Raw genomic sequence first — 18,530 nt, forward strand, 5'->3', positions numbered from 1 at the left:
TTACAATGCACTGACCTATTTTTTGTTTCGTTCCTGCTTGGAAAGGGGAGAGTATCGGAGAGAAGCTTGTTTATTATGTCATTTACGGAAATTGCTCAGTGCTCATCCGTGAAGCACCCAGATTTTACAATGAAAAAAATGGAAATGGCAGATTTCACTTGATTTTTTAATTGTTTTTCTTGCCTGCAATAATAAATAGCCTGTTGCGAAGCATGTTTGTAAGTATAAATGTTGAAGATAAAAGTATCCACAACGTTCTAACACAAGGCATAAAATTGTAGGCTTCCTGTTGAGTTTTCTACAGCTTACGTAAATTTTACTTTCCCTCCATATAATTTTGTACAAAATTCAGTGCCAGTGGGAAACTAGATATATAGACGTTTCCCACTTCAGCCAAGTAATAAAGATTAATAGATATTTTGTTGACTTGTATATATACTTTCACTGATTATGCTGATAGAGTATGGTCCTATGAAATAAGGAATGCATCAAACAAACAACAACATGATGGAAGAGCAGAAAATAGACAAAGGCTACCAGTAGGTCAGTTTCAGGATATGGTTTTCAGATGAATCTGTCATGTGCTTCTATCAGCATATGCTTAAAATGTATACATGAACGCCGAAATTTCCCTATTTATGGTACAGGTAAATGTACGCCTTCTATCTGGTAAATGACGGTATAAAGGCGTACCAAATTAACGATTTTTCTGTTTATAAGAGTCAGACATGATTACAGAAATGACATACAGGCCAGTTCCAGGATATGGTTTTCAGACAAAACTGTCCTGTGACTTGTCACTTCCATCTGATACAATGTACCATGTGACAAAAATGTATGCATTGCCATTTCCAAAACATGTTAAGCAAAAGTTTTCTTTTATACTAGTACTGCACAAAATATTTGGGAAATTAAAATTTAATAAGATGATTACCCTTCTTCAGTCGTAATGGAATCAAGATTACGTACTTACAGAACATAAATTATGTCAGTGTCTGTACTACCCTACAGACTGACAATTATGAAAATGCTGGAAACTTATAATAGAGCAGAGATACAGGCTCACCTTCTATATGGTGAATGATGTCATAAAGGCGTGAAATTCTCGATCTTTTCCAGTGTAAGACATGATTTTAGAAATGATGAATGGGTCTTCAAAACAGCGGAGAGATTCCGTATTACGAATTCAGAGACACAGTTTGATGTACAATGCAAGCATACAGTCTAGATACATTGTACATGTACATATTTTGATGTATTTTTAATCTACTTTTCAACATGTTGGACAATCTACTAATAAAGATAAGAAAATTCTAACCTTTATCTGACCCTGACGATTGTTATATTTTCTTACTCTTAGTCTAATAAATTATTCATAGAAATTAGAAATATTTACTTACATGACTTAGATATAGGAAGATGTGGTGTGAGTGCCAATGAGACAACTCTCCATCCAAATAACAATTTAAAAAGTAAACCATTATAGGTTAAAGTACGGCCTTCAACACAGAGCCTTGGCTCACACCGAACAACAAGCTATAAAGGGCCCCAAAATTACTAGTGTAAAACCATTCAAACGGGAAAACCAACGGTTAAATCTATATAAACAAAACGAGAAACATGTATATATTACATAAACAAACGACAACTACTGTACATCAGATTCCTGACTTAGGACAGGTGCAAACATTTGCAGAGGGATTACCTTTTATTTTTTAATCAAAATATTGATAGGCAGGTAATTAAAAAAAAGAAAAAAATGGACTGAAATATGACCAACATGACCAAGGCCAAAGTGTTGAGTGGCTGAAACAACATTCAGCCGAATGGGTTTATTGCTGAAACGTCTCAAAAGCTTGAAGTCATATACCTAGTCCAAATAATTATGACTTCTTCAAAGGCTATTTTAATTTTTTGAGATCCGCCTTCCCACAAATATGTCAAACGCATCAGGCTATTGAAATTTTTTCTTGTGACACATCTATGAAAGGCATTTATATGGGAGTACATTTTCAGTGATATGCATCATGTGTTATATCAGTAATTTAAGATCAGGATACTATTTTATTATGATAAATCATATCAAGATTATATTTAACAATTAACATTATTTTAGGTTCAAATTGTAAATGATGTCAACAAGAAATCATCTAACCATATTACTTACTTCATTGTGAACTTTACTTAGATTACCAAGTCGATGAATAAATACAGGAGAAAATTAGCAAGCAAATTTGCAAGAAAAGGCTTAAAATTGTCTTTTTGTTTGTTAAGGAACTGGTTGACATCTTTTATCATGTTTATATATCTAATACTGTGTCTTCATTGATCTTCATTACTTATTTTTAGTGTTGTCAAATCGAACCCTTTTGCCTAACCGGTTACTGGTATAATCATTCGATGGATTAACCGGTTAACCAGTACTTTGAGTTAATGTTTGAAGGCCTTATCAATAGTTAGTTATAGTAACCTACACATTGATATATATATATGTATTTAGAAGATGCGGTTCATGTATGAGTGTCTATGTGTCTACATTCAATCCAAGTCATACATTTATGTTTTTATAATACGATGAATTAAAAGTTTGGCCTTTGGTTTAATAAGGCTTGTCTGTGAATATTCCTGTCGAAGTTTGACTTTTAATAATCAAACTATGGTGTTTGTACTAACTTCAAATTTGAAAAATTAAAAAAAAACGTCTTGATCTCGTAGAATTGAATATGTCTGAAACCGATGATTCTTCCATTTTGTCTTGTTGTCTCTGAAAATAATGTGAGGTGTTTCAATTAAAATTGATTAATCCTGATTTTCATACCATCAAGTATACATTGATTACCATGATTACATTCACGGTTGTTTGCTTTTTACAGTGTTTGAGTTAAAATTTTGTTTACAGCTGATTTCCTAATGCATGTAAAGCAAAACTTTGGTTGGCTTGCTTGCTTTGTTTGTATAATTGTTTATACAAGCTTTGTAAAAATGATTGACATCTTGAAACAATATATGTAGGCGTAGTTTAACCTGTACAGTGGTCTCGCTAGCCCAAAATAGAAGGGCGCCGCGCCCTGGGTGCCCTCAGCTGCGCCCTGGGTGCCTTCATCCGCGCCCTTCTGCCCTGACGTCTTTTTCCAAAATTATCTTGTACCGTTTTGGTAAAATTTTGTTTCATCGATTTCTGATCTCCAAGGTAATTACATATATATGACACCTGTGTGATTGCCCCCAGGTTAATCATGTCATTACAATCAATTACAATGATAAAGACTTCAAAGGTGTTAATAACTAGGTAATTTAATTAGGACAATGTATCTTTTTGTCATACTTTTGATGAATGTGTCAGCGAGTGTGTTTAGCTTTGGTCGGCATTTTCGATCTCCAAGTCACAATGGAAGAGCGTATAATGAAGACTTTCATGACTTTAGAATTGAATTTAAGTCATCAAAATAAAACTATGCCTTTACAGAAATGCCTTCCATCTCAACTTGTTAGCGACAAGCACAGTTTTTAATTAACCCAAACGTGGCGGAAATTGATTTTGGAGTTACTTCCCCTGTTTTAGCTTATAACAAATTTGTGCTCTAAAAATATTATCTAGTACCAAAAAAAGGAATAAATTACCAATTGAATATATAATAACATAATAATGTTACCTTAAAGATATTAACTGTCTTTGAACATATTAAAAAATATATATTGCAATTTCTACTTGATAATTATACTTTTAGCAATCCATGTTCTAAACATTGTTAAATTAGTAATGCTCTCAAATCATATGATGAATTGAAAGCTATAATTCCTATATAGATAAAAAAAAAAAAAACAAAAAAAAACACACATATTCTTTGATAATGGGTATTTGATAATGGGTATTTGATAATGGGTAGAGTGAAGTTGAACTGTAAAAACTTAATATGTTGATGAAGATGTACTATATCAATCATAACTACACAAACAATGAAATAAAGACTATCGTTGAAAAGCATCTTTATTTAAAAAAAACAACATATACAGTAAAAAAAAAAGAGATTCGTTAACTCGTGATACACACAGAAACGTAGACAAAAAAATGAGCAGTGCCTTTTCTTATCGAAAAAGTGCCCTGCCCTCCACTGGCACCCTGCCCCTTTTGATTTCTAGCTAGAGCACTGCTGTATATATAATATTTGAATTTAATTGGGTGTTATCCTAATGATTGTACAATATAAAAACAAAGCAAGCAAGCTTACTAAAGTCTTGTTCTACATGCTTTAGGAAATTATCTGTAAAGTATGACACAGACTTGAACAACGGAGATTGCACATTCAGATGTAGGTCTACACAATATAAGATCAAAAATGAAATGAAGTAAATCGAAAAATTTAACCGTAATTACTAATTAAAAATTACTGTTAAAAAAACATGAAACTAATTATGTTCACTGATGTTTCCTTAAGAACTTGCCCCAAGCTGAGAGACGAGTTCTAATTAATTTTATATTTTTGGATCAACAATACCAATCAATGTACTAGACAATTGATCTGTCAAGTTAATTACCACGACAACAATTTTTAAAGAAAACACAACTATTTTAAAATGATTTCAATATAAACTAATATCAAATGATAAATCTATTTAAATTGATAAAGGTCCGGTTAACCTGTTAGCTTTTTAAGTATTCAGTCGTTCGAACAGTTAACCAGTTAACCATTGACAACACTACTTATTTTAAATGTATTAATTAATTAAGCAAGGGAGCTTCCTACCAATCATCTGACTCTATATCATATTTTTTCTGTTGTAGGTATGATATATACTAATTACATGGCATTTTAACACTGACATCATAAAGTAAAAACAAGACATGGAAAATGAATTGTTTTCTGAAGGATCTAATAACCTGCTGAATTTTATTGTGCAGACTAAAAAAGAAAAAAACAAATATGGAACAAAACATGTAATGTAAAGCTTCTACATATATTACATGTACATATGCAGTAGAGAAAATTGAAATAAATGCAGTTGTACAGGATAGAAACTAATTAGATAATACAAACATTTCATAGCGACTATTTTATTTATCTTCAGACGCCGGGGTTACAAACAAATAAAAAATGAATGAGTCTGCAAGAATTGTGATGTGTATTGGCGATATTTTAATTAAAAGGGAACCAGATGAAGAAGAAGAAGATAAAAAATCTGAGGCAACACAACAAAGTGAAAGTAAAAGTAGAAAAGCAGATGTTGATGATTCTAACTCAACATTTGGGACAGGGAATTCTAGTAATTCTGTAATTAAAACGGAGACAACTGATGAGAAAGATCATGGAAAACAGATGAATACATGTACATCAGGAAATGTTCGCCCTGGCACATGTACAACAGGGAATTTCCCCCCTGGTATATATCCAGCAAAAAATTTTCCATCTGGTACATGTATACATCAAGCAAAAAAAAATCCTGGTCAGCTTAACAAACAAAATACCATCAAACATCAGAACTATAATGTAATGCGGCAATTGTTAGCATGGGGGTCAAATAATAGGATGAGAGGTAAATACAAACCCGATGACATTAATGATATGTTACATGATTCCAGCAATCGAACTGATAAACAATCACTGATCGTGACAACTTTGGCTGATGTTGTAAATGTGAAACCTTTAATAGTAATAGACCCAGGAAAAGATTATGATTATAACTGTATAGAATGTGGCAAGATATTGAATCCTCCTTTTCATCAATGGTAAGTACTGTATATCATTTAAATACATTGAAATCTCATAAACATGTTTAAACTTTAACCCTGCCACATTTTTGCCCCTGTCCCAAGTCAGGATCCTCTGGCCTTTGTTAGTCTTGTATTATTTTTAATTTTAGTTTCTTGTGTACAATTTGGAGTTATATAATAAAGTATGGTATTCATTATCACTGAACTAGTATATATATTTGTTTAGGGGCCAGCTGAAGGACGCCTCCCGGTGTGGGAATTTCTCGCTGCATTGAAGACCTGTTGGTGACCTTCTGCTGTTGTCTTCTCTATGGTTGGGTTGTTGTCTCTTTGACACATTCCCTTTTTCCATTCTCAGTTTTATTTGTACAAATGTATGTTAGGTTATAGGCTATTACATTTAGACTGAATATAGTACACTTATTTGATTAAATAATTTTATCCGGCTTCCTCCACCAATAAAAACAGGCTAGCACGAAATACCATTAAATGTCCATAATGAACTTTCAATTTTTGTCAATGTTTGAAAAACATCATGAACATAGATGTTATTAAGAACTTATTAAAAACATGTACATGTATATATATATCAGATTTTAGTTTCCTTATAGACTGAGACATTTATATTTAAAGCTGTTTTAAAATCCATTCATTTTGGTCCCCCAGGGAATGCATTGCAGGGGACATACATGTAGTAGTAGCAGGTGTCTGTCTGGTCTAGTAAGCAATTTATAACTATGTGCAATGTTGGTCATTGGCAATTTGTTGTATTATATCATTGTACATGTAACTGCTCGTGACATGTCATATTTATTTTTTTTTACATTAATTTAAGCTACATGTACATGCATGTATTTACAAATCAGTGTTTTTTTGTTTTTCAGTTTATGGCAGTGTAAAAAATGCTCCTTTGCCAGTGTATGTATGATTTCATTCAAAGCCCACTATAACAGACGTCATAATGGTACTTTGGGACCATTGAACAAAGTCAACCAACCATGTATTCAGGACATGTCTGTGGATAATAATTTGCTTTTGTGTACATGTGGAAAATGCAAATCTTTTCATTCTTGCAATCCAAAAGAAATGTGTATGTATATACCTTGTCATTTATATGCAAATATGGCAGCAGTTAATCCCATCTCTGGTATCAAGTGCCCATAACTATTCTTGCTTAGGAAAATAAAGAAAGAAACAGGCAATACACAACTGACCTTCAAATTTAAAAAGGTTGTGGTTTTCTCCGGGAACTCAGCACGCCGGCTTTCTCCACCAATAAAAACTTGTCGCCACGAAATGAAATAGCCTGAATATATGCTGTGCTTAAAAGTGGTGTTATTAAAACACCAAAAATCAAGTCAAAGCAAGGAAGGCAACTGTTATAGATAATTTTCTACCTATTCCCTCGACTCAGCTTATTGTCATCACTCCGGAGTGTAATGTGTTAGAAAGGACCTAGAAATTTTAGGCGTCCGTCCATCCATCCAGTCTTGTTAGCACTCTCACATGTACAATTCTTCCCATATTTTTATAAAACTTATGTCATAAGTTTAAATCAGGAATATCTCAAATAAATTCAAAAATCAGTGCCTAGCAATTATTTGTATAAGAGTTATGCCCCTTGGAAACATTAATTTTATGGGAAATTGCATTATAAGTGTTGTAATATGTAAATCTATTCAAACAGGAATACCAACGGTCTTATCTATACATAAAATAAGAAACACTTATCATTTTTCTTATGACCCACACGAACAAACGACAACTACTGAACATTAGATTCCTGACTTAGACTTTGTACTTGTTTAGCTTTATAAATATTTCGATATGAGCGTCACTGATGAGTCTTATGTAAATGAAACGTGCGTCTGGCGTACTAAATTATAATCCTGGTACCTTTGATAACTATTAAAAATTTCTTGATGCATGATACAATAGTCTGACACGTCTGAATCTTGTCATTGCTTGTAGAGATTTGTAAGTTTTCAATTTACCTTTTACTCATAAAACTGCTGGAACTACTGTCTTTGATAGAAAAATATCTTTTGTTAGGAAAGACAACTCTGGTAAATGGGAGACAACTCTGCTTTATGGGAGGACAGAATTATATTAGACAATCATGCTTTTTTGTGCAGAACCACTATCCATGAAATCGTTTTTTTACATTTGTTAAACAGTTATTCATCATGTGAAATATCTTATCAAATTTTTACATATTTTTTTTTATCAAAGTATTTTTTCATGTTTATTCTGTTCCAAAGTTGTTTTTTGTTGTTGCCTTCACTGTTCAAGCCGTTCTTAAAATCTTGAAATTGAATTAACCCCACGGCACATTTGCGCCTGTCCCAAGTCAGGAGCCTCTGGCCTTTGTTAGTCTTGTATTATTTTAACTTTTAGTTTCTTTTGTACAATTTGGAGTTTAGTATGGCATTCATTATCACTGAACTAGTATATATTTGTTTAGGGCCAGCTGAAGGTCGCTGCATTGAAGACCTGTTGGTAACCTTCTGCTGTTTTCTTCTCTGTGGTCGGGTTGTTGTCTCTTTGACAAATTCACCATTTCCATTCTCAATTTTATTGCTAAGTTGTAACTGTTTTATACACATTGCTAGATGGTCATGATGTTATTTTTGTTTGTTATAGATTTATCTTTTTTTTTTTCATATACAGACATTGTTTCAAAAAATTCATGTCCCATGCTTGCCAATAATGAAAAAAACTTGATTCCCATTCCAATAAACACTGCAAAAAGTGCTGTCCCATTACAGTTTGCACCAGTCCCTTAGGACAGATGCAAGCAACTGCAGCAGGATTAAACATTTAAATGGTACCAAACCTTTACCCTTATCTGAAACATCAGTGTTACATCACAACATAGAAAGACAAGCCATAAAGTATCAATTGGAATGGCTTCACTCAACATGCATAATACAAAAATATAGTAAATGAATGTTGTTTTTTTTTACAATGATTGATTTAAATAGATTTTTTGGGCAAAAATTTATATAATCCTTTATGAAATTATTTTTGCAGGTGATCATTTGAATAAATGTGCTATGAAAGGAAACAAGAGCTGTTTTACTGTATCAGTATTTGGTAAGTCAAATATCCCTACTGGTACTAACATTTACATTAAAATCTTAAATTTAGCTACAAGAGACACATATCTCATGTCAACCTTTCTTTTTATACAGATAAGGAAGTATGATTTCCAATGAGGGAATTATCAAGACAAAAGTTCAAATGAATTGGATGGAGCCTTCTTTTTACCTTTTGTCTTTGATTGATTGAGGTAAAACCTTACCTGACTCAAAATAAAAGTTTAATATTGCCATTTTGGGATTAAGCTATTCAAGGTCTGAAATATCATCAGTGTTTGTCTTTGTTCAGAAGAAACCAAAAATTTGGTCCTTCAACAAATCTAGTTTTCACCTCACATTTAGAGTAGTATTTGTTGACTGTATTTTTAATTTGCCTAAAGACTTATTACTATTGAGGGCTTTACCTCAAATCAAGGGAAAAACACAGTAGTTACAAGATATATATACATCACAAACAAATGGTACATGGCTAATGAGAGATTTTGAATTGCCTCATCCTCATTCTAACAAGGTTAATGTTTTTCGTCAAATTTTCTAAAAAAAAAATTCAAAAAAGTCATTTAAAAATGTTTTTATGATATAAATATCAAAAAAATAATTTAGGTTCTGATAATATTAAAGAAAAGCCTTCACTAAATATTTGGTCACAGCACCAATGATGGGTTTTGAGGTGTTTTCTTCATGTTGTATTCGATTAGGCTAAGCCTCTTGACTCTCAATGAAATACAAGTGTATGGTCCAATATTCATTCAAAAATAAGCAAAGAATCATAGTTACAATATACATAGGATCGTGACATCACATAGTTAGTGGCCAAGGCACATAAAGGAACGCATAATGTTTCTGCAATCCTCTACAAAACTGCTGATCTGTTACTGTGTTCTAGATTGTGTTAGTGAAGCGTTTGTTGGTGTTTTTTTTACTATTTCACTTGTTTTTCGATGCAATTATTTGTAGAAATATTATTTAATTAATAACCTATATTTGACACAATTATTACCATGATTACAGATAAAACTGACAGTACTCATAGTGCTGCCACCACACAAATTGTACCTCCAAATCCTGTATCAGACCCAGTAACTCCTTTACATCATGTTGATAGTCAGGAGAGTCCATTACAGGTAAGGTGTTCATTTTTTATACAAATGCAAAAAAATGTTTTGGGATCGTATAATGGTATGATGTTGTCGTTGTTGTCTGCGTTGTCTGAAGAAACATTGGTTTCCAGACAATAACTTTAGTTTAAGTGAATAGATCTTTATGAAATTTTAACAGAAGGTTCAATACCACAAAAGGTAGGTTGGGATTGATTTTGGGGATGATGGTTCCAACCGTTTAGGAATTAGGGGTCCAAAAGGGGCCAAAAACAAGCATTTTTCTAATTCCAGACAATAACGTGTGTAATTGTATGGAGCTCTCTAAAATGTACCACAATCTCCCATATACCAAAGGGGAGGCTGGGATTGAGTTTTGGGTTAATTGCCCCAAACATATAGGAATTAGGGGCCTAAAAATGGTTTAAAGAAGCACGATTCTAGTTAGTCAATAACTTGTGTTTAAGTGTATGGATCTCTCTGAAATTGCACAAGGTTCCAAACTACAAAGAAAAGGCTGGGATTGAATTTTGGGGTTATTGCTCCAAGGGTGGTCTCAATAAGTTGGGGAAATTTTTTTGATTATAATTTTTTTAAAGGATTCACAATTTTTTTTCTTCAAAACTTAATACATTTCGATTTTTGAAAAGTTTCAAAAAGATATCTTCAATTGCACAGTGTTGTGCTATAGATTTGTAAGATCTTTGACCACATTATTTTGTGTCAAAAACTTATGTTATTTCCAAAATTTTATCACAATCCAAATTCAGACAGTATCAAGCTTGAATATTGTGACCAAACTTGCCCCAACTGTTCAGGGTTTGACCATTGCAGTCGTATCTGGCTGCGCTCAGCGAATTATTTTATTAGTTCTAATATAAAAAAGAATATGTGGTATGATTGCCAATGAGACAGACCAAAACAGAAATTAACAACTATAGGTCACTGTAGGGCCTTCAGCAATGAGCCAGTCCATATCACATACTGTGGATTCAATTTTTTTCGTTGGATACCAATTTTCGTGGATTTCGTGGGAACAGTTGAACCACGAAATCAAATGTTCAACAAATAACAAATTTTCTTATGGCTTGTATGCAGACTTGGGCAAAACCAAGAAATCAAATATCCATAAACATGTAAGTTTTTCACAATCAACGAAAATTGGTACCCACGAAAATAAATGAATCCACAATAGTATGTTATAGAAGGCCCTGAAATGACCAATGTAAAACAGTTCAAAATAGAACTTGCCGTAATATTTATGTAGATAGTAGCCTGTATGGTTTTAAGTGCAGAATGTCAGATTGATTCTGACTGTCAAATATAACACACATGTTTTCATGCCCCACCTATGATAGAAGAGGGGCATTATGTTTTCTAGTCTGTGTGTTTGTTTGTTTGTCTTGCCTCCTTTTATCCATTCACCCGTCTCCCGCTTCAGGTTAAAGTTTTGGTCAAGGTAGTTTTTGATAAAGTTGAAGTCCAATCAACTTAAAACTAGGTATGCATGTTCCCTATGATATGATCTTTCTAATTTTACTGCCAAATTTGAGTTTTTCCACCAACTTCACAGTCCACTGAACAAAGAATATGAATGCGAGTTGGGCATCAGTGTACTCGGGACACATTCTTGTTAATGTCTAAGTGTTTACAGCTTTCCAGCACAGCACTTAGTTGAGAATTTGAAATTTTAATTACGGTACTATGATTTCGGAAGAAAAAATAAAAAGCTATTTTGGAGACCATACTTCATTTATAACTTGTAGAATGAAGTATTTTACACCCACTCAAACTGGCTAACTGAAATAACCTTGCTTGGTTTTTAATGAACTTTAAGTAAAATGATACCTCTTACCAACTGCATTAGCATTGGTTCATTCAACATTATTCTTCATGTGCACCTTTTGTTTACAACAGGCTAGTAATTCTACTCTCAATGGTATATTAAATGATGGATATAGTGCATCTAAGATACTACAGAAAAGTAAGTGAACTATTTATTTAAAGCACTTTGGAAATCACACAAAAAGAAAAAGTACAAGTTCATGTCTTGCTATCAAATTAAGTTGACATTTTGATGCACCTTGATCTGTTTTGATATTCCTTCTAAGGCCAGAAAAAAATATATGTCTGTTTTCTGCTGCCAAGGCAAGTAAATCATGGTCGGTAGGTCCGGATTTTTTTTTTTTTTTTTTTTAAGGAGTACGTCTGGTAAGGACTCATTTTGGCCTCAAATTTCAGTTTCATCTGACTAAAGATTTTGACCACTTTTTAAACACTTTAGTGTCTATTTCACTTGATTCAATTAGTTTTTGTGAAAGATTTTAACTGATTTAGACATTAAAAACGGTCCGATTCAAGCTGAAATATGAAAAATCTCTCAAATATGCCAAAAAAAGTCACTTTCAGATGGTTTTTGTCAAAAATGAAAGTGGCTGCATCTGTGTTGATCCACAATCTTTATATATGTAATGTATTATCATAAAATTCAACTTACATTTCAATATTAAGGATGAACACGCATGCAGCCACTTTCGTTTTACACGGAAACCGTCTAAAATTTAACTAAAATGATAGAATTTTGAAGATTTCAGTAATTTAGCATGACTTAATGGTGCTACAACCCATATTTATGTAGCAGAAGCATTCACCTGTACAATAAAGAACTTAAAGTTTACATTTTAATAATTTTGTAAAACTGTTATATTTTGGGCCAAAAAGGGGTCTTACCAAACCTACTCCTTTTTGCACTCCCTGTCAGATTTGCAATCGGTTAATTGTCATGTTTGGTTAGGGTCTTGTACCCCAAAATGATTTAATCTCTTTAAAGAAGCTTGAATTGAATAATCCTTGCAGTGCTGACATTTTTTAAACCTTAGTTGTAGCACATTTGTGCTGGGAGCAGCCATTTTGATTGTTTGGACATAGTAAGACACGGATCTGAATCGGACCTGATATGTATTTCCCTGAATTGAATAAAAAGATCTAGGGTTGGGGGGTTTGAGTCAGGGTCGGTTGGGAAACAGGAAACAGACATATATCTTTTTTTGGCGTACCGGTAAGGTAAAAAGTAAAATCACAAAAGTTCTGAACTCAGCTAGGAAAATCTAATCAGAAAGTCCATAATCACATGGCAAAATCAAATGACAAAACATATCAATAACGTGTTAGTGAAGCGTTTGTTTTTTGTTTTTTTTTTACTATTTCACTTGCTTTCAATGCAATTATTTGTAGAAATATTATTTAGTTAAATAACCTATATTTGACACAATTATTACCATGATTACAGATAAAACTGACAGTACTCATAGTGCTGCCACCACACAAATTGTACCTCTAAATCCTGTATCAGACCCAGTAACTCCTTTACACAATGTTGATAGTCAGGAGAGTCCATTACAGGTAAGGCTTTCATTTTTTATACAAATGCAAAAAATGTTTTGGGATCGTATAATGGTATGATGTTGTCGTTGTCGTCTGCGTTGTCCGAAGAAACATTGGTTTCCAGACAATAACTTTAGTTTAAGTGAATAGATCTTTATGAAATTTTTCCAGATGGTTTAATACCACAAAAGGTAGGGTGGGATTGATTTTGGGGATGATGGTTCCAACCGTTTAGGAATTAGGGGTCCAAAAGGGGCCAAAAACAAGCATTTTTTTAATTCCAGACAATCACGTGTGTAATTGTATGGAGCTCTCTGAAATTGTACCACAATGTTCCATATACCAAAGGGGAGGCTGGGATTGAGTTTTGGGTTAATTGCCCCAAACATATAGGAATTAGGGAACTAAAAATGGCCAAAAAGAAGCATGTTTCTAGTTACAGTCAATTACTTGTGTGTAAGTGTATTGATCTCTCCGAAATTGTACAACAAGGTTCCATACTACAAAGGAAAGGCTGGGATTGAATGTAGGGGTTATTGTTCCAAAGGGGTTTCAATAAAATGGGGGGATTTTTTTGTTTATAATTTTTTTAAGGGATTCAATTTTTTTTTCAAAATTTTGTACATTTCGATTTTTGAAAAGTTTATCACAATCCAAATTCAGACAGTATCAAGCTTGGTTATTGTGACCAAATTTGCCCGAACTGTTCAGGGTTTGAACATTGCGATCGTATCCCGCTGCACTCAGCAAAGCATTTTATTAGTTCTAATATAAAAAAGAATATGTGGTATGATTGCCAATGAGACAGACCAAAACAGAAATTAACAACTATAGGTCATTGTAGGGCCTTCAGCAATGAGCCAGTCCATATCACATAGAATGTTATAGTAGGCCCTGAAATGACCAATGTAAAACAGTTCAAAATAGAACTTGCCGTAATATTTATGTAGATAGTAGCCTGTATGGTTTTAAGTGCAGATTGTCAGATTGATTCTGACTGACAAATATAACACACATGTTTTCATGCCCCACCTACGATAGTAGAGGGGCATTATGTTTTCTTCTCTGTGTGTTTGTTTATTTCTCTTGCCTCCCTCCATTCGTTCGTCCGTCTCTTGCTTCAGGTTAAAGTTTTTGGTCAAGGTAGTTTTTGATAAAGTTGGAAGTCCAATCAACTTAAAACTAGGCACCCATGTTCCCTATGATATGATCTTTCTAATTTTACTGCCAAATTTGAGTTTTTCCACCAATTTTACGGTCCAATAAACTTGGAATATGATAGTGCGAGTGGGGCATCCCTGTACTCGGGACACATTCTTGTTAATGTCCAAGATTTTATAGCTTTCCAAAACAGCACTTAGTAATACTTGATCTTTTTTGAGAATTAGAAATTTTAATTACTATGATTTCGGAAGAAAAAATAAAAGCTGTTTTGGAGACCAGACTTCATTTATAACTTGTAGAACGAAGTAGTTCATGTATTTCACACCAACTCAAACTGGCTAACTAAAATAACCTTACTTGGTTTTTAATGAACTTAAGGTAAAATGATATCTCTAACCAACTACATTAGCATTGATTCATTCAACACTATTCTTCATGTGCACCTTTTGTTTATAACAGGCAAGTAATTCTACTCTCAATGGTATGTTAAATGATGGATATAGTGCATCTAAGATACTACAGAAAAGTAAGTGAACTATTTATCTAAAACACTTTGAAAATCACACAAAAAGGAAAAAATACAAGTTCATGTCTTGCTATCAAATTAAGTTGACAATTTGATGCACCTTGATCTGTTTTTGATATTCCTTTTTAGGTAAAAAGTCAAATCACAAAAATTCCGAACTCAGCTAAGAAAATCTAATTGGAAAGTCCATAGTCACATGGCAAAATCAAATGACAAAACGTATCAATAACTAATTGACAAGAACTGTCATATTCCTAACTTGGTACAGGCATTTTCAAATGTAGAAAAGGTGGATTAAACCTGGTTTTAATGCGCTAAACCTCTCACTTTGTTGACAGTCTCATCAAATTCTATTATATTTACAATGATGCATGAACTAAACAACATAAGAAAAAAAATAGTCAAAATATGGGTACAGCAGTCATCATCGTGTAACAATTTTAAAAGGAACAATTTGACAGAACACAAAACATCTATCTACAAACACATTCATTGATTCGAGTGTCTGATGTCAGAAAATTATACGTCACATATTTTTGTCATTTAATGTTTATGCAGCATTGTGTTTTTCAAGTATTATCAGTTAGGAAGCTTTATGAATACTATTTCTATCACTCAACATTCCTACATAAAAATGTCATGGTCACCAATAAAAAAAGAACTTTAAAATATAACGCAAAACATAAATAAATAAATTACTATAGATTATACTGACAAGAGGAGGTGTTTTCCATGAAATTTTTATAATTGAATTAGTAATATGTGCAGTCTCTTATAAGTAGAATGGAATTTCATATTATTGCCACACTCACATAGTTACATTTTTTACCTTAATAAAATCTTTGCAGTAATACATTGTATCTGAATTTACAGTACTTCACTTGTATATTATTTTTTTCAAAGGCTAAAAGGTAACTTTATGATGCAATTTGCTTACATCCTAATATAAAAGTGAAATATTGAAAGAAATTGAAAGAAATTACCATTTACAATGCAATATTTACAGCCTATTTCAAGAAGTATGTAGCTAAAGATAATATCTTTGGTTAGCTTGCTTGCTATCTGACCCGTGAAGCCAAATTGTTATATTAGGTAAACTACCCTCTTTATAGAGTAGACTAGTCCAACAGATAACCAATCTATCTGTCTGTAGGACTAGGCTACTTCGAAAGGAGAAAAGTATACTTTACCTTACAATGACTTCATGGTTCAGCTAGCAAGCAAGCTGACCAAAGATATTACCTTTAGCTTCATACTCATTGAAATAAGCTGTAAACATTATTTGAATTCTATTTTGACAGTACTTGCAGAAGCAAAGGATGCAGAGTCAAAGAATTCATCAACAGCAGAAGAAAAAATACCATCAGCTCTTCAGAGCATTAATTCAATAGAAAATCTGGCTTTTCTCAAGTCCAAATTTCACACTCTGTCTGATACACCACATCAAGATGTATCAAGAGATGGACAAGATTCAGTGAGGTATGGAATAATCCATCATTTAAAAAAAGAAGTTAAGAAATGAATGATAACAAAAATATGAAAGCTAGAACTAGATATACTTTTATTAACCATTATATCTTATGAGGATGTAATTAAGTGGAAATGGAAAAAAATCTAGAATTTAGAATGGATGCTGTAAGTCAGAATTTTTTTATCTTATATGTATGTACTTAAATGAAATTTAAAAAAAACCCTAGAATTTAGAATTGATGCTATAAGTCAGAAGAGCTATAGGTTACAGAATTCATTTTCTAGATATGAGATTTGCTACAAATGGTGAGCAGGCTGAATAGGATATAATCCTTTATATTTGTATGTAGTATTTTGGTCTCAAATCAATATAATAGAAATTTATAATCTGCTTAATTTTGTAAATGATCTTATATGAGCTATTGAAGTCTTATATGAAAAGAAAAATGGGTGATATATATGGGGTTAATATTTTACCCTATTTGTAGGGAAAAAAACAAGAAGTCCAAACATCTGACACTAATTCCTAAACATGACCTAAGTATATATTTAAATGTTTCTATAGTTTCTCCATAGCCCTTTGCTTTTAAATCATCAAATTACATATCATTAAAGTACATCCATGTAAAATATTACTTTGAAAACAATTTAATTCTTATATTAAATTTGCAGAGGTTATTTTGTAGAATTAAGCAAATACTGTAATAATGTTTTAACAAAATTTCAATTCGATATTTAGGTCAACAGAACCAAGAGAAAAACTGACTTCCATTGACTCTAATCTGAATACAGCTGAAAGATTTACGAATGTTGTCAATGTTATGCATCAAGAACCTGGCATCCAGTCTCAAAAAGGGCCAGGTGTTTCAAACAAACCTACAGCGCCAAGATTATTGCTGGCTAACAATGATGGTAGGACTGCACTATCACCAAGAGATGAACTTACATCTGAACATTTGCTTCATCATTCTGAATCAGAGAATTCAGTTCCTACAGAATTTAAACCCTCCTTCACACCTGGAAATTCTGATGTTTTAAACCAAAATTTTCTACCTCATTTCAATATTGAGAATTCAGTTCCAACAGAATTTAAACCCTCCGTCACACCTGGAAATTCTGATGTTTTAAACCAAAATTTTCTACCTCATTTCAATATTGAGAATTCAGTTCCAACAGAATTTAAACCCTCTGTCACACCTGGAAATGTTGATGTTTTAAACCATCTTCCTCAAAATTCATCCCAGGGTAAGGACCCAAGATATACCCTGAATAATGCTCCAAATACTGTTCCACATGATCCGGGACTTTCAATAGAACCTTCTATAGTAATGCTAAATGGAGTACCACATATGTTATATGCATATAACCCACAAGGTGTAAATCAGAATACATCACCAATGTCAATGGTTTATTCCACTGCGTCACACCTGAATGCATCGAATACATTTTCACAGGTACAGTCCTTTGGACTGCCAGACACGCATTTTACTTCCTTGTCAGATAATAACTCTCTGAATTCATCTATGCCTCAACATCTAAATACTAGTAGAGCGAATCCAGTTGCGGAAAACATTGTCACTTCCAGTTTTGCACAAGTAAAAGTTGAGAGTACAGATGCATCTGAAAATGTCCACTTTTCTGTGGGACCAGTTAAAACTGAGAGTATACCGGTACCTGTAGATGAAAATGTCCAGTTGGAAAAAGATGGCACAAGGGGTGAAAATAACGTTGGATTTCAATTATGGCATATATCAAACGGATTAGTTACACCAGCTGGTACTGCTAACTACCAAAATATCAACAATCAGCCAGTTAGTATAGTCAAATTTGTTCAACAACAGAATACGTTGCAGATGCAAGGAATAATGTCGCAGACAAACATCAACAATTCACAGCAACTTTTACAAGGTTTTTTATAATATGATTTTTTTATGTGAGGTTCACCAAATAGAGAATTATGAGTTATTTTAACAGAAAACAGGGTCAATGAACTTTTTATATTATGTTTTTTAAAATAAGAATGTACACACATGTTGGCATATGTCAGAGTGGACGTGTCTCCATAAAAATTGACAACA

General features: G+C 32.9%; 3 protein-coding genes across 5 annotated transcripts in view; 2 read left to right on the plus strand and 1 right to left on the minus strand.

Moving 5' to 3' along the window:
* The window catches only part of LOC139489788 (uncharacterized), a 38,109-nt gene extending 38,046 nt beyond the window's left edge, over window positions 1–63 (minus strand). The window contains exon 1 of the mRNA XM_071276628.1: window positions 16–63. The gene's annotated coding sequence lies outside the window, so the exon portion shown is untranslated. The remainder of the gene's footprint in view (window positions 1–15) is intronic.
* The window catches only part of LOC139489785 (uncharacterized), a 324,072-nt gene that overhangs the window by 255,163 nt on the left and 50,379 nt on the right, over window positions 1–18,530 (plus strand). For 2 of the 3 annotated variants that reach the window (XM_071276613.1, XM_071276614.1), the window contains exons 13-18: window positions 9,823–9,935; window positions 11,826–11,892; window positions 13,198–13,310; window positions 14,916–14,982; window positions 16,284–16,461; window positions 17,192–18,360. In XM_071276613.1, coding sequence (XP_071132714.1) covers window positions 9,823–9,935; window positions 11,826–11,892; window positions 13,198–13,310; window positions 14,916–14,982; window positions 16,284–16,461; window positions 17,192–18,360 — 1,707 coding nt within the window. Of the gene's footprint in view, window positions 1–56; window positions 219–4,783; window positions 5,726–6,594; window positions 6,801–8,743; window positions 8,807–9,822; window positions 9,936–11,825; window positions 11,893–13,197; window positions 13,311–14,915; window positions 14,983–16,283; window positions 16,462–17,191; window positions 18,361–18,530 lie in introns of those variants that run through there. The other variant, XM_071276615.1, reaches the window with a different exon arrangement.
* LOC139489793 (angiopoietin-related protein 6-like) overlaps window positions 1–18,530 on the plus strand; it is a 141,508-nt gene that overhangs the window by 10,663 nt on the left and 112,315 nt on the right. The window lies entirely within an intron of this gene.

This window comes from Mytilus edulis, chromosome 9 (genome assembly GCF_963676685.1).
Source record: "Mytilus edulis chromosome 9, xbMytEdul2.2, whole genome shotgun sequence".
Lineage (NCBI taxonomy): Eukaryota > Metazoa > Mollusca > Bivalvia > Mytilida > Mytilidae > Mytilus > Mytilus edulis.